This window comes from Ictidomys tridecemlineatus, chromosome 9 (genome assembly GCF_052094955.1).
Source record: "Ictidomys tridecemlineatus isolate mIctTri1 chromosome 9, mIctTri1.hap1, whole genome shotgun sequence".
In the NCBI taxonomy this organism is placed as follows: domain Eukaryota; kingdom Metazoa; phylum Chordata; class Mammalia; order Rodentia; family Sciuridae; genus Ictidomys; species Ictidomys tridecemlineatus.
The window spans coordinates 131,229,829-131,244,274 of NC_135485.1; the positions used below are offsets into that span (position 1 = coordinate 131,229,829).

General features: G+C 35.5%; 1 protein-coding gene across 13 annotated transcripts in view; it reads left to right on the plus strand.

Moving 5' to 3' along the window:
• The window catches only part of Inpp4b (inositol polyphosphate-4-phosphatase type II B), a 750,819-nt gene that overhangs the window by 602,270 nt on the left and 134,103 nt on the right, over nucleotides 1-14,446 (plus strand). For all 13 annotated transcript variants that reach the window (XM_021727898.3, XM_040293274.2, XM_021727894.3 and 10 more), the window contains one exon: nucleotides 1,871-1,979. In XM_021727898.3, the coding sequence (XP_021583573.2) occupies nucleotides 1,871-1,979 (109 nt within the window). The remainder of the gene's footprint in view (nucleotides 1-1,870; nucleotides 1,980-14,446) is intronic.

Below are 14,446 nucleotides of genomic sequence, written 5' to 3' on the forward strand. Positions count from 1 at the left end.
GCAGATGAGAATTCAGCATTGGTAACTCTGTTATTTAGCTTTCCATTTTTTGCTATGACAAAATATCAGAGAAAAAATAACTTACACAGGGGAAATTTTATTTCGGCTTAAATTTCAGAGGTTTTGGTCATGGTCACTTGGCCGTTTTTTCTGGACCCATGGTGAAGCAGAAAATCAAGACAGGTAATATATGGTGGATCAACACTCTTGTCTTAAGGCAGCTACGAGAGAGAGAGAGAGAGAGAGAGAGAGAGAGAGAGAGAGATAAAGGGGCCAGCAACAAGGCATGCCCCAAAGTCATGGCTCTGAAAACCCACTCCCTTGAACTGGGTGGGTTCCACTTCCTACAGTTTTCACCACCTCCCAAGAGTTCATTCATCTATGAATCCTAATTAGATTAATTCATCAGTGAGATTAGGGCCCTCATGATCCATTCACTTCCCAAAAGCCCTACCTGTGAACATTACTGTCCTGGGGACCAAGCTTTCAACTCATGAGCCTTTGTGGGACATTTTAGATTGAAACTATAACCATAACCACAGGGTGATGACATGACCCTTTGGAAAGCTGTGACACTTTGTCAGGGACTAGAACCGATACATTTAGGCAATCTGCACATCCATACACACCCTGAATCCTTTTCTCAGCTGTTGATTAAATTTCCCTGGTCAAAGAATATTTAAATTTCTTATCAATCCAATACAGTGCTATCTTAGGATGAGTTAACTTCTAGTAGTTTGTCAGTGATTTTTCAAAAGGCACAGATTACCACCACAGAGATCCATTAATTGATCATTCAGCATGTGCCTTATAATGGATCAATTGGAGTGGTGCTATATTTCTTCTGACCTTGCATTTTTGAAGTACTGCTGAAGTCTTTCATTTGAAGACATTTTGTATATAAAAAAATGAAATTTAGATGTGTCTGGATGGAGCACTTCTGAAGAACTTACAGTGTTTACCTAAGGCTAAGAAAATAACTTATGTTTTTTCCAGTAAATGAGATCCAAAAAAAAAAGTAACAACAATTGCCTCAGTATCAAAATCAATTTGAAAAAGATCTATTATGAAATGAGGTTTCCCAAATAAAATGTAGTTTAACAAGAGGGCTATCACTCTGTCTTCTTTTTATGAGGATACTTTCTATTAGAATGTAAAAATGATGCCATATTTTGAGGCCATACTTAATATGTATCCAACTTGATGACTTTCAAGATCAAAGGATTGACTTACAATTTAAAAGTATGGATTTTTATGCTAAAACAAAATATCTGGCTGAAAAATAGATCAAAAGTCATTTTTTGTATTCTTTCCATGTCAGGTAAGGAAATTGCAAATGCATGCATTCAAAATTGTGTAAGATTTAGTATATACTGGCAAAAATGACCTGTATAGATTTTTCTAAAATGCTCTAGTTCTGTTCTGCCCTTGAGCCAAAATGAATTAATATTTTGGTTCTTCTCTCCATAAAATGTGGTTGAAAGATTGTTCATTATTGTTGAATTTCAATATGATTGCAAATTAAATGATGCAAAACTCAATAAAGTAAAATACACAAAAGACCAATTAACATGTTTTCTCAGTAAGTATATAGAAGAATGAGAGAACATACTGTTCTACACTGTAGCATATAATTAAGATGTAGTCATAAATCAGAGAAACATTATAACTTGTTTAGGTGCACAGGTGGCTTTTAGAAAGATTGATTAGTTTCTCTTGCCCCCTTGAGATGAGAGTTCATAGTTATTCCTACAAATTTAAACAGAATAATTTCTCAAACTTCCCACAGTATGGGTATGCTTCAGTGCAAACAGCACATAGGAGATAAATGTTTGCAAAGCCTTCAACTCCTTGTCTGTTTCCATTCCAGATGCTCTCTACGATGTCATCACAGTGGGAGCCCCAGCTGCCCATTTTCAGGGATTTAAGAATGGTGGTCTTCGGAAACTACTGCATAGATTTGAAACAGAAAGAAGAAAGTAAGTAGAGACGAAATTAACAAAATTGTCTTCCCTTTGAGCAAATCTATAACCAAGGTTCCGAAAGATGCTTGGCCCATCATAACCAATAGTCCTTGACATTTCCAATCCACTGGGTAACTTCCAAGTTTTCAAATTTCTCCAAAATACTTGAGAAGAAATTAGAGCAAACAAAATATCTGAATGAACCACTTACTGAACAGGATGCTGTGCTGGCAGGTAAATCTCCTGGAAGCCATGCCGCTAAGAGGTGATGTTCTAGGACCAACCATGTTCACTCAGGAAATGACATTCAGAGATTTAACTGGATAGGTACTGTTTTATGTCGCTACCAGTGATTTCTACTGTGACCTGAGTCAGGACATATAACTGCCCCATTATTTGACTTTGCAATTTGAAAAGGAGACATCAGAACGAAACTCTATTACAAGTGTGAAATTAACTGAGAACACTTCCTGCTCCGTGGGGAAAAGGCATGAAACAACAAAGTATTATCACAGTTTATAATTTTATCACGCCTGTGTTAGTCAGATTTTCATGACTCTGAACAAAATATCTGAAAAGAACAACCTAGAGAAGGAAAAGTTTTATCTGTGGCTCCCAGTTGTAGAGGTTCAGTCTGTGGTTGACTGGCTCCCTTGCTCTGGGAACATCATGGTAGAAGGGCATGGTGGAGGAACTCAGCCTAGCTAATGGCAGGCAGGAAGCAGAGAGAGAGGAGAGAGAGAAAGAGAGAGAGAGAAGGGGGGAATGAATGAATGAATCCAGTTAAAAGATAACCCCTTCCCGGGCATGCTTCCAATGACTTACTTCTTCCTCCTCCCAGTAGTCCTGTCAGCTCATAAGAGCCCTTTCTATCCAATCATGGCCTAAAACCCCCTCTCTGAACCATGCACTGGGGCCTATGCTTTTAACACATGGGCTTTCAGAGGGCATTCCCAATCTAACCCATAGCAATGCCTGTCTCTAATTTTTTAAAGCCACTTTTCCTTATAAAGCTTTTGTATGAATAGTTTATCCCCCTTCCTCAAGTCCTGCTGCAGTTGAGTTTACTCAGTAATATTCTTTGGTTATGATTACACATATGGAAACCATAAAAAGCATCATGCAGTTATGAAGAGTAACTTTCCTTTTAAAATAGTTACTATCCTTGGATTAAGAACCTAAATTTTAAAAAGTTAGGGGGAAAGAGTCATTTTTTTAGTCATAATCATTCAGCAATAGTATTAGAAGATCTATTTGAGGGGCAAAATCAAGCTTTTTTGAAAATTTGATCACATTTGTCACATAAGACAGCTGTTTCTGGTGCCCCGATGTTCAGAAAGAAAGCATTTAAAGTCGGTTAGAATTGACTACCTGACTTCCTATTATATAAATGTATAAACTAACATTACATATGTTTTTATTTTTCTTTTTTAGAAACTGACTTTGGTACAATATGTTTAACTCATCTACAGCCTTTATTGTATTTCTCCAATTTCTTTGTTTTTCTGGTTTTGGTTGAAAAAAAATGTTTCTGAAAACTTTTATTACATTTGTAGATTGGAGTAACCTTTGCAATAATTTTACAGAACTATTTCATCAGCATAAATAAACTCCCTCTCCCTCAGGTTTCTGCTCAGTATTCATTCCCTAGCCCCAAACCTTTCTGCTGTAGAAAATGGTTCTATCACCTTCCTGAAGTGGGGAATGAAAGGCAGGGTCCAGCAACAGGCTTTGCAGACAAGGGGCATCTCTTATTAACTTCATGGGCGATGGAAGTCAGTCCAAAACACAGAGCCTATGAGGAAGGGCTGCTAAGTGGAAATGGGAGTGGAAGATAGGTTCTGCACATGGGCTTTACTGAGGAGGGTATATTTCTTAACTTGGCTTTTTGTGAATTTCTCACCCCAAAAACAGACAGGGGTGGTTAAAAGATGAATGATCCATTGGGCTACCCTTTTTCTAGTTATTTGGTTTTCTCAGGTGCTATTTTTATTGTTGGTGGTGGCATTTGGCTGCATTGAGAGCTTTTCTGAAATTCAAGTTGGGATGTTTAGGAGGACAAAAACCTAGAGCTCACTGTCATATCATTTCTAAGTCCCTAAGGACCTAGCCAACATATTTCCCCTCTTCTTCTTAGAGCTTTTTGATGTGACTTATGTATTTTGTCTAGAGTATTTTATTGTGAATATCAGGAGAAGTGAAATAGATTATGTTTACTCCATCTTGTCTAAGACTAGAAGTCTCTAAATTTAGAATTGGCAATAATTTTTTAATCAAATTTCAAAGTGCATAACCTAATTATCAGATTGTCCACAGAGTATCCAGAATCAATTTTAATGTGAGACATGGAACATAACCCTATAATTTTATAAAATATCACTATACACTTTTAGCAAGTACAAATATTGAGTTGTGTGATTGGACCCTGAATAATATTTCTTGAGTTTTATCTGTATGCATTAATACCTGAATTATTCACTATGTTTTATCTTCTCACTGGGTCTCTAATCTAAACACAAACACATAGAACTGTAGGATAAATATAAAATAAGAGAAAAGTATGATTGATGTTTGTAAATATTGATTGATTTCTTACATGTGTTATATATCCCACTGTTTTCCTAATTATTTAAAAAATTAAACAAATCACTTGAAAATTAACAGCATGGATCTTAACATGCCTCTCCATAGGGTAGTATATGGGTCAGATATGACATGCTGAGGCAATACAGAGGCGACATGGTATTGGCCTGTTTGTTAAGTTAAAAGTTAACCTGAGCAAAGAAGTAATACCTAAAGTGGGTGCACCATGAAAGTGCTTTTTCCGGAGCCCCTTTTAGCAGCCAATACTGTATTAGTCAGTCAAAGATAATGTGGCAAAGTAAACCTGACTATATAAAATGAGTAGATCACACTTAAAGGGAAAAACTACATAATGAAGGGCAGAGAATCATCTGAAGTGAAAGATTTTTTTTTTTTTTTGCCTCTTCTTTCCTGTGATGACTGCCCCAAAAGATACTCAGATCTTTTAGGCCTTGTTTTCGAAGGATCCACCACCACCATTGTGCTATTTCACCTTCATTTATTTTCTTCTCAGCTAAGCTAAAGAAATACGGTCATCTGAGAACAGATGTAATTTATGTTTCTATTCCTTAGTGGTCTATTTTTTGATGAATACATTGACCACATAATGGAGCGGGTTTAGCATAAGAAAAACCTTCCTTATGGTAATCATATAATGCAAGTCAGATCACGTACAAACATATTTTTAAAAGCTACAAGATAATTAGGAAGATTGATCTTCTTAAAGCATTCATTTCTGAGTGCATTTCTCTGGTGCTCCAAATCCTTGAAGGAGTCCATGTTCCTCCATCCATCAGGCATGCAGAGCCTCCATGGTTTCACCCCATCAACTTTCCACCTTCATCTCTTCCTTCTCCTGTGTTTGCTTCTTAAATGCTGTGCAAACTATTGTGGGCTTCACACATTCCCACCTCTTCTCCTTTCCTTATTCTGAATGCGCGAACGCACACACGCACACACGCACACACTCACACACACACACACACACATACATAGAGAGAGAGAGAAAATCTGCTCTTCTCCTCATCTCCATACTATTTTCCTTTTCCTTCCCTCAAAGCTATATAAGTAACCCAATTCAAAATTATACAGCTGATTTAGCCTAATATTCTACCTTCATCATTAGGCCTTCCTGATTCTTCAAGTTGATTTGATTCTCTCATATTTTATTTTTACTTCCTTTGTAGCTTTATTTACAAGGACAGAGAAATGGCATATTTTTTATTGCCTGGTATTTTCCTAATAGGTTGTCTTCTCTTTGAATAATAGATAGTGGTCTTGAATTTTGGATCTTTCAGAATGCCCTACAAAGCATTTTGTATATAACTTTTGGGTAGATCAAGGTCAACAGGTGTTGGAATTCGCATATGAATCAGATATAGTCTCAGACTTAAAAGTGCAGAAAGCTCCAGGGGTAGGAAAAATGTCACAAATATTATAATGCAGTTAAGATCAATGACGTACAGACAAGAGGTTCTCAACCTTGCTGCCATATCAGAACCACCTTTGCAGCTTTGAATGATTTCATCTGTGACACAATATCACCCCAGACAAATTAAATCAACATTTTTGGGAAGGGGGCCAGGCATTGGTATGTTTTCTGCCTCTTATGTTTCTGCCTCTCATATGTGTGTGTATGTATATATGTATATGTATGTATATATACACATACATACACACATATATATGATGCTCTTCATTTTGTAAATAATTTATGTTTTTGTGTTTCTTTAGCAGTCATATTCAAAACACCCAAAACTAATCTATTAAACATTTCCATTCTGGAGCAATAAAAAAATTAATCTCTTATTCACTCTCAAATGCTGTTTTTGTTTTCCTTTCAGAAAGAACACTTTCTATCACAAAATTTTCTTTTAAGCAGTATAAAGATATCACATAGTAGCAATGGAAATGCATTAAAAGCCTTATGTCAGTTCCTCTTTGTTTTTTTCTTTTGTTTTATGTCTAGTTGCTAACAGTGTGTCATTTTGGAGGAGATGATGATTTAATATTTGGTGTTGATTATAATTCGACTCCTTGGAGGTATATATGTTTTTCCTTCTGATGAGTTGATTTTTCCTTGGCCACTTACAGCTCCCAGTTCAGTTCATATTTCCGAAAAAGATAACTAGGTCTGCCAAATCTGTGTACATGGCCTTTCTACTCTAAAGGGACTTCTTGCACACAGCTTCTTGTACACAACACCAAATTGTCAACAAGAAGTGAGCTTTCTCTCTTATCTGCAGCTTGGTACAGGGAGTACTGCTGTTCATTTGTCTAGCTGAACATTGAACATCCAGCAGAAAGTGAATGGTGAGACTGGCCAAACATTGAACTAGAAGGAACAAGAGAATGGAAGGATTTTTGCTCCATTGCAAAAGTGAATATGCACTGTAGATGATTTTTAGTTACATACAGATATAAGATTTTCTTGTGTCACACAAATTTAGAAAATAAAGGAGCAAGTATAGTTGAAATATCCTGCCTTTCCTAACTCTCTCTCTAGAATAAACCAATCTGAATTTAGTGCTGAAAGATTTCTTTTAGGCATGTCAAATCAAAGATTTTAGCAGTCATTAGTCTTCATTCACAAATTCAAGTCATGAGAGTGTAATGTTCTTGACCTTTCTATGACTCTTTTTAACTTTTATCCCTTGATACTGGGTCAAGCAGAAACTTTCAGCTCAGACAATTCATAAACTCTGCTCCGAGTATAGATTTGAATCCTGACTCCCACACTTTCTGGCTTCATGACATTAATTATATCAACTCACCTTTCTATACCTTAGTTTCCTCAACTATGAAGTGTAAAAAAAATTATTCACCCCATTAGTGTTCTGAAAATTTGATGAGTTAATATATAGTAAGTATTTATAACTATTCTTGGCATATAGTAAGAGCTTAATCAAAATTATCTACTATTCATGTAAAATGTATAAATAAGTATGCTTTCACTCAAAAATGTTTTGGCAACCTCAGTGTGTGTAGATTTTATTCTTTCTAAAAGCTGAATAGGATTTTGTAGATTGCATGTAGCATAATTAACCAAAAGACTACTGAAAGTTAATCAGGTGGTTTCTAACCTTTTGTTATAATCACTTGTACTTGAAAAATCCATCCTTATTTATAAATTTCTGAAAATTTATATTTGTTCTTGATAAATTCCTGATAGTGGAATTTTTTTTAGTTAAGAAATGGTTAATTTTAGAGATGTTTCCATGTTGCTTTCCAAAATATGAATCTGATGCCTAATTTCCCTCATCAACTTTGAGCATTGAACTTTAGATATCATCCCAGCATTAAGTCCAGTTATGGATGGAAGAACCCATGAGGTCCAGACATGTATTTACCCCTGTCTTTCAGATGCCTCCACTTTACCAGTATTTCCCATACAGCTGGAGGTAAACATGTTCAGTAAATTCTCACCTTATGACCTTCAAACTTGGTTCTTGTAGGAATTCTTTTTCTAATAAAAGACACTGCTATCTGCTAAGCTCCACTTAGAAATCTGGGAATTCTTGACAACTTTATCTATTTTTGCTTACACCTCAAAAAATAAAAATGATTGCCAGTTCATCATTAATCTCAGCAGTGAATTATGGGATATGATAAACCTAACCCATAGAACACTGTCTCATAAGTATTCTATTGCCAAATGTTGCAATCACTCTCTTTCTGTCCAGGCTGGCTCTCATCCAATCCATTTTCCTCCTTTTGGCTGGAATAATATTTCTAAAAGGCAGATATAATCTTGTGATTTCAGAATTTTAAATATTTTTTAACTAACTCTTGACTGAAGGATAAAGTATAAAGCACATAAGATGCAGTGATTCCCTCTTATACTCAGGGAACAATTCTAAGACCCCTTTGAATGCCTAAAACCATGCATGGTTCCCAGTCCTACAAATGCTATGTTCTTTTTCTCTATATACATATGTTTGATGAAATGTAATTTATAAATTATAATAAGAGATTAATAATAAGAAATGATAGTAAAATTGAACAGTTATAATAATACACTGTAGCCAAGTTGACAGCTTCACTATTTTGCACATTTTGGACACTATTAATTAAAATAAGGTTTACTTGAGAACAAGTACTGAGATACCATGATAACAAAGATGTTATTGTACTAAATTGACGAGTGGGAAGGCAGCATACACAGCAAGGCTATGCTGCACAAAGGGTGACTCATATCCCAGGCAGGGGACAGCAGGATAACCTAAGAGTTCATCACACTTCTCAGAATGGCATAAAATTAAAAACATACATTTTCTTTTTATATTTTCAGACCATGATTGCCCACAGACAACTGAAATCATAGAAAGCAAAATTTTAGATGGGGTCCTACATTTTTGTATGGTCTGTCTCTGCTTTCTTATCTGGTTTCATATCTCACCACTTATATTTTTTTCTCTCCTTCTTGCACTGCCCTCTATAGTGATGTAGCATGAGCTTCCTCCCTTCCTACCACAGATCTTAGTTTAAAATTCAGTTCTGCCCAGAGGCCTTTCCTAACTGCTTGTCTGCTTTCAGTGAACAAGAATCCCTCTAGGCTGTTCTGACTCTGAGGGCATTGACTATGTCTATCTGGTTCAGCACAGTGTCCCCAGGAACTCACTTGATAAGTGTTTGTTTCATGAATAAGTACATTGCGGGAGTAAGTAAATGCACTAAAAAAAGATTGCCTCCTGTCATGGGAGTGGAATGTAAAACAAATCCCTCTTCTTGAAAAGGCTGATGTGTCTGAATTAGGTAACAGACATAGAGACATTCTGAAGAATTTGAAATCAAAAACAGAAACAGAGACATTTGTAAAAAAAAATGTCATATACTTTTAAAAATCAGATATTCAGCAGGAATTAGAATATCAGTATTTACTCACAATTTTCTGGTAAGGGAGTGAATTATTTTCAATGTTCTGAAAGAAGAAAAGTGGCAATATTTTGTAAAAAATGCCTACTTGATACCTGATACAATGTTAGTAATAGTATGATGACTTTAACATCTGGTGACATGCTTCTGGTACCCTCCAAGGGAGCTTGTGAAGCAAAGCCTGATCTGAAGCTGATGCAGCACTCTGTGCCATGGCAAGTGTGGCTGTTCAGGATTCTGGAAAGCCAAATTGCTGCTTCAAAGAAAAGGACTTACTTAAGTGAAAATAACAATGTGTTTGCTAAGTGATCCTAAATTTATAGTAATACTAAATTTGGCAGAGAGAACAATGTCTGGAAATAATCCAAGACACGAGCTGGCTGGGTTGTGGGATTTCAGACAGCCCCTGTGCTGCTCATGCCTGGGTTTCCTCATCTGAGCTGCAGATGAGCCTGAATTCTCTTCATTTGCTTCATTGTTACCACAGATGCATTGTTGGAAAGAACAGTTAAAATCTGAGACTTTCAAGGAAAAACTTAAGTGAATAAATCACCACTATTTCTCTGGAAGGTAATTTGGATAATATGACTTTACAATAAAATGTTTTCAATTTCACACTGCAATTATGATGATTCTGGTTTTGAATACGCACAATATAGGAGAAGAGAGAGAGACAGATCAAAAGAAAAATCAAGAGGAAAGATTAGGACTTAAAAGTCAAAATGTTGAAGTCAATAAGCAAATTTCAGGGAAAACAACCTTTCCTTTTGCTTTTAAAAATAACTGTGAAAAGACAATATACTTGGAGGATTTATTTTCTGTACGTGAGGAATTATACATCTTCACTATAAACTGAGATGATACTTTAAACAGCACATATAGTGTCATCTCAGCCAGGAAACATCAACTCCAAGGAAGACCCTCTATGCTCAAGTTAAACACCAAGTGATCTCCAGGATATTTTTTTAAAGTTCTTTGTTTCTCTAGATATTTAATATCCCTGGTCCTCGAAAGCTGCAAGTGGTAGACAATAAAGTCATCTATAAATAAATTGCAGAAAACTATAAACACTATGTATTTATTTCATAGCTACTCACTTTTTGGAAGATTATTGTTACTGTTTTTTTTTCTTTAATTTTTCTTTTTTTTTAGAAATATACAAATGAGATTTCATGTCACGGAACGGAAAAAAAAATGTTACATGATTGAGATAAATTTTGTAATTACAAAATCTTTATTAAGTGGGCTTTGCCTGAAAAATTCCAATGTCCTGCTAGGGGGTTTGCATTTACAAACTGGCATTGCAGTGACTTTATCCAGAAAGAAGGTCTACCCCAGCACAGATGGAAGAGGATTGCTGTAGGAGGGATTGGCCATTGTTTGGTGTGTTTGTTAGGAGTGGGAGAACCTAAGAACCCGGAGGTAGCAGGGAAATCTCCGAGCTGTTGACTGCTGTTAACTGCACCGGCCCATGCAACTTGGAACAGTTAATGGAGTATTGGTGAGTGGGAAAGAGATAATGAGGCAAAGCAGGGGACAGATGTCAAAACCTGAGGACATTTGTGTGTTTTATCAGCTTGTCCTTGCCATGGGAGCTCTCAGCAAATTTTTAGCTGAGCATTGACATGATCATATTTGCATTTTGAGGGACAGCATGCAGAGAACTGAAGGGCAAACAGACAATTCTTGCAATGATAGTGAGAGGGAATGGCTTACCATGATGTTTTAAGGAAACATTTAACAAAACATAAATCCACTGGATAAAGACTTGAGACTGAGCAGGGCTAAAAGACACTTAACTTCCTGGTTTACATCACTGGGTAACTGCAAAGGCAGCTGGGAAAAGGAATATGGGAAATAAATCACTTGTTTCAATTGCTCTCAATTGTCTATATTCAATATAAAAGATTTTGGAAATTAAATCATATTTTCAAGTGTACTTTTTTGGCATTAAAAAAACTTTTAAATTTTATAACTACAGGGATTCTCATAAATTATGAATTCCCCTATTAATTTTATTGAAAACAGTGAGAATCAAAGATCAAATCAACCTTAAACGTAATAACAATGTCGAAGCTAGAAAACAGACTTCTGTCCTCAGTTTCACATTCTGCCTCATGCAGTCAGTAGATGGTCAACACACAATATATCCTTAAAAAATGAATAATTTGTTAGCTTATGGATGTTCCTTTAAGGTATTGATTTTGCTACACACGATACAAATAAACATACAAATACAACATACATTTAACTTCTCCCAGGCTTCTATTAGAATATAATCTTAAAAGTAAATTATCTTTGCTATTAAAAACTTGTAAATTCATATGGTAATTTATTCTCAGATTTTGTTACTGTTTTAGTCTGCCTAAAATTTTTCTCTATAGTAGTTAGTGAAAATATTTCTAAACTTTAGCCTTATGAATTTTCTATTTATATCCTTCCAAAATATACCCCATATCATTAAAAAAATAAAAATAAAAGCTGAGGAAGGACACGGTGGTACAGCACTCCCTGATTAAATGCCCAGGGTCACTAAAAAAAAAAAAAAAAAAAAAAAAGAAGAAGAAGGAGAAGGAGAAGAAAACGGGAAGGAAGGAAGGAAGGAAGGAAGGAAGGAAGGAAGGAAGGGGGGAAGTGAAAGATATTCAAAGATTACTATCCCCAGTAGTAAAATGTCAGAAACATCTTGAATGAATTAATGTTTTTTTAAAAAAAATCTTTTTCATCTCCAGAGTAGAACATCATATAATAATCTCCATTAGTATGTAGTTTATGAGTGTGTAGAGACATATATGAAAATATATGCAGAAAAGAAAACTTGAAATTATATATATTCTGAAGATAGAAGTCTAAGCATGTTGATGAAAACATTAGAAAAATTAATAGGTTTACTGAGAATTCTATAGAGAAATACAGAAGTATATTTCTTTTAGAATACTTTTGTTTTCTCTCTCTTACTCTTTCATTGTAGCATAAGAGAAATATCTTTATGAAACGCTTTTGCAACTTCTGTTCCCAGCAAATATGGAAACTAGGCGTCATAGAAAAAAAATTCTCCAACTACAAAGTTCCTAGAAAATTTGGGTGAAATGTGACATTCTTTTAAATTCCTCATAGGAATGTAAAGATCTGAAGCACAGAGTGGTTTGTGAGCAAGCCCTGAACTGTGGCTACTCTCAGGATATCAACATCAGGAACATAAGGCTTTAGGTTTGCAAGGTCTGGTGGAAGAAGACTCAGACATCCTACCCAGCCCTGATGTAGCATTTGTGGGCAAGTCAGCTTTACCTTACTGTGATTAAAATACCTTTCAAGAACACCTTAGAAGAGAAAATGATTATTTTGGCTCAAGGTTCCAGTCCACTGTCAGCCAACTCCATTGCTTTGAGCCTGAGGTGAAGCAGGACATCATAGTGGAAGAAAGCTACTCAGGTCGTGGCGACTGAGAGACAGAGACTGATCAAAGAGCTAGGGATAAGATATCATTCCCACGGGCGTGCCCAGAGTGACCTACTTCCTTCAGCCATGCTCTGTCTGCCTATAGTAGCACTCAGTATCCCATTTAGATTATTAACCCAATGAGGTTACAGTCCTCATAATCTAATCATTGCCACATGAGCTTTTGGGGGGACATCTCATATACAAACCATAACAAAGCAACATCTTACATATGTATCTACTATTTTGCTATTGCCTCTGGCCTTTGATTTCCTCAATTAATTGACCAAAGAGCAATCAGTAAACATTTGTTGAAAGCAATTTTCTATGAGACAATGCTGAATTCCTTCTTTAGCTTATCCATTTTATAAAGTAGAATCATATATCTTCTCTAATGTGTTAGACATGAGAACTTCAGTTATACTTTATTTTGATACTTATAAGCCAGACCCACCATGGTGTTGTTAAAGTTGTTGCCCATGTTTGTTACAGCTTTATAAGTTTCTCAAATTTGAAATGGGTCAATATATAATAGTTCAAGAGTCAGTAAAACGTAATTAGGATTCGTACTATATAATAATAAAGATGTGTGAGTTTGAAGGCCAGCTCTATCATTTATACTAGTTATGTGATCCAAGACAAATTACTCAGCCCACCCAGGCTTCAAATTCTTATAATAGAATAATATTTCTTTCTCATAGTGTCAAGATTAAATAATATAATTCCTGAAAAGCATTTAGCATAATGTTAGATCTATAATATAGATCCAATAATTATTAAACATTAAAATAATTGAGAAATAAGGGGATTTGGATTGTCCACATAAATTATGTAGAATACATTATTGGCTTTATTAGTGACCCTATTTAAAAATACAATCAGATTTAACATGGGAAAAAATGAAGTGGCTCATAAATACGCCTTCTGTTTTTCTTGTATTCTTATCCCTGTATCATGATCATCAGTTCTACAATATCCAATGCTAGAAATATTTGATTTTTGAAGAGGAAATTATATAATTTTCATATAATAAAAATGACCTATGGTAAGTGTAAAGTTAATGATTTTCAATGAATTTTGCAGAGTTGTACATTCGTCATCACAACCCAATTTTAATACATATCCATTATCCTCAAAAGGTCTCTGGTTCCTGCTTGTAGACAGGGACCATTCACATGCACAGCACACCAGGGAATGGTTCCTGTTCTTGCACCTCATTCTATCCCTTGGTGACACATGACTAGTTAAGGTCCAGAAGGAAGTAGAGAAGGGGACCTGGTTTGGGTTATTACTCCATCAACTTTGGCAAAAAAAAAAAAAAAAAAAAAGTGTGAAAATGGCAGAAGCCAAATCACATAGAAATAGAACCAGAACCTTGGAAGTTGGCAAAAGAAATTGGGGCCAATGAATTGAGAGACAAGTGGCTAGAGCCAAGGAAGGAGGTAAAAAGACATGTTGGAATTTGTTTATTTAAAAGTCATATCATAGTGCCTGGAAATTTTTATTAAAGCAAGAATTAAAGCTAAGGAAATGACGTAGATAGAAAGTAGATGTCCCAGTGGTCAGCAAGTTGCAGATAAGAACTT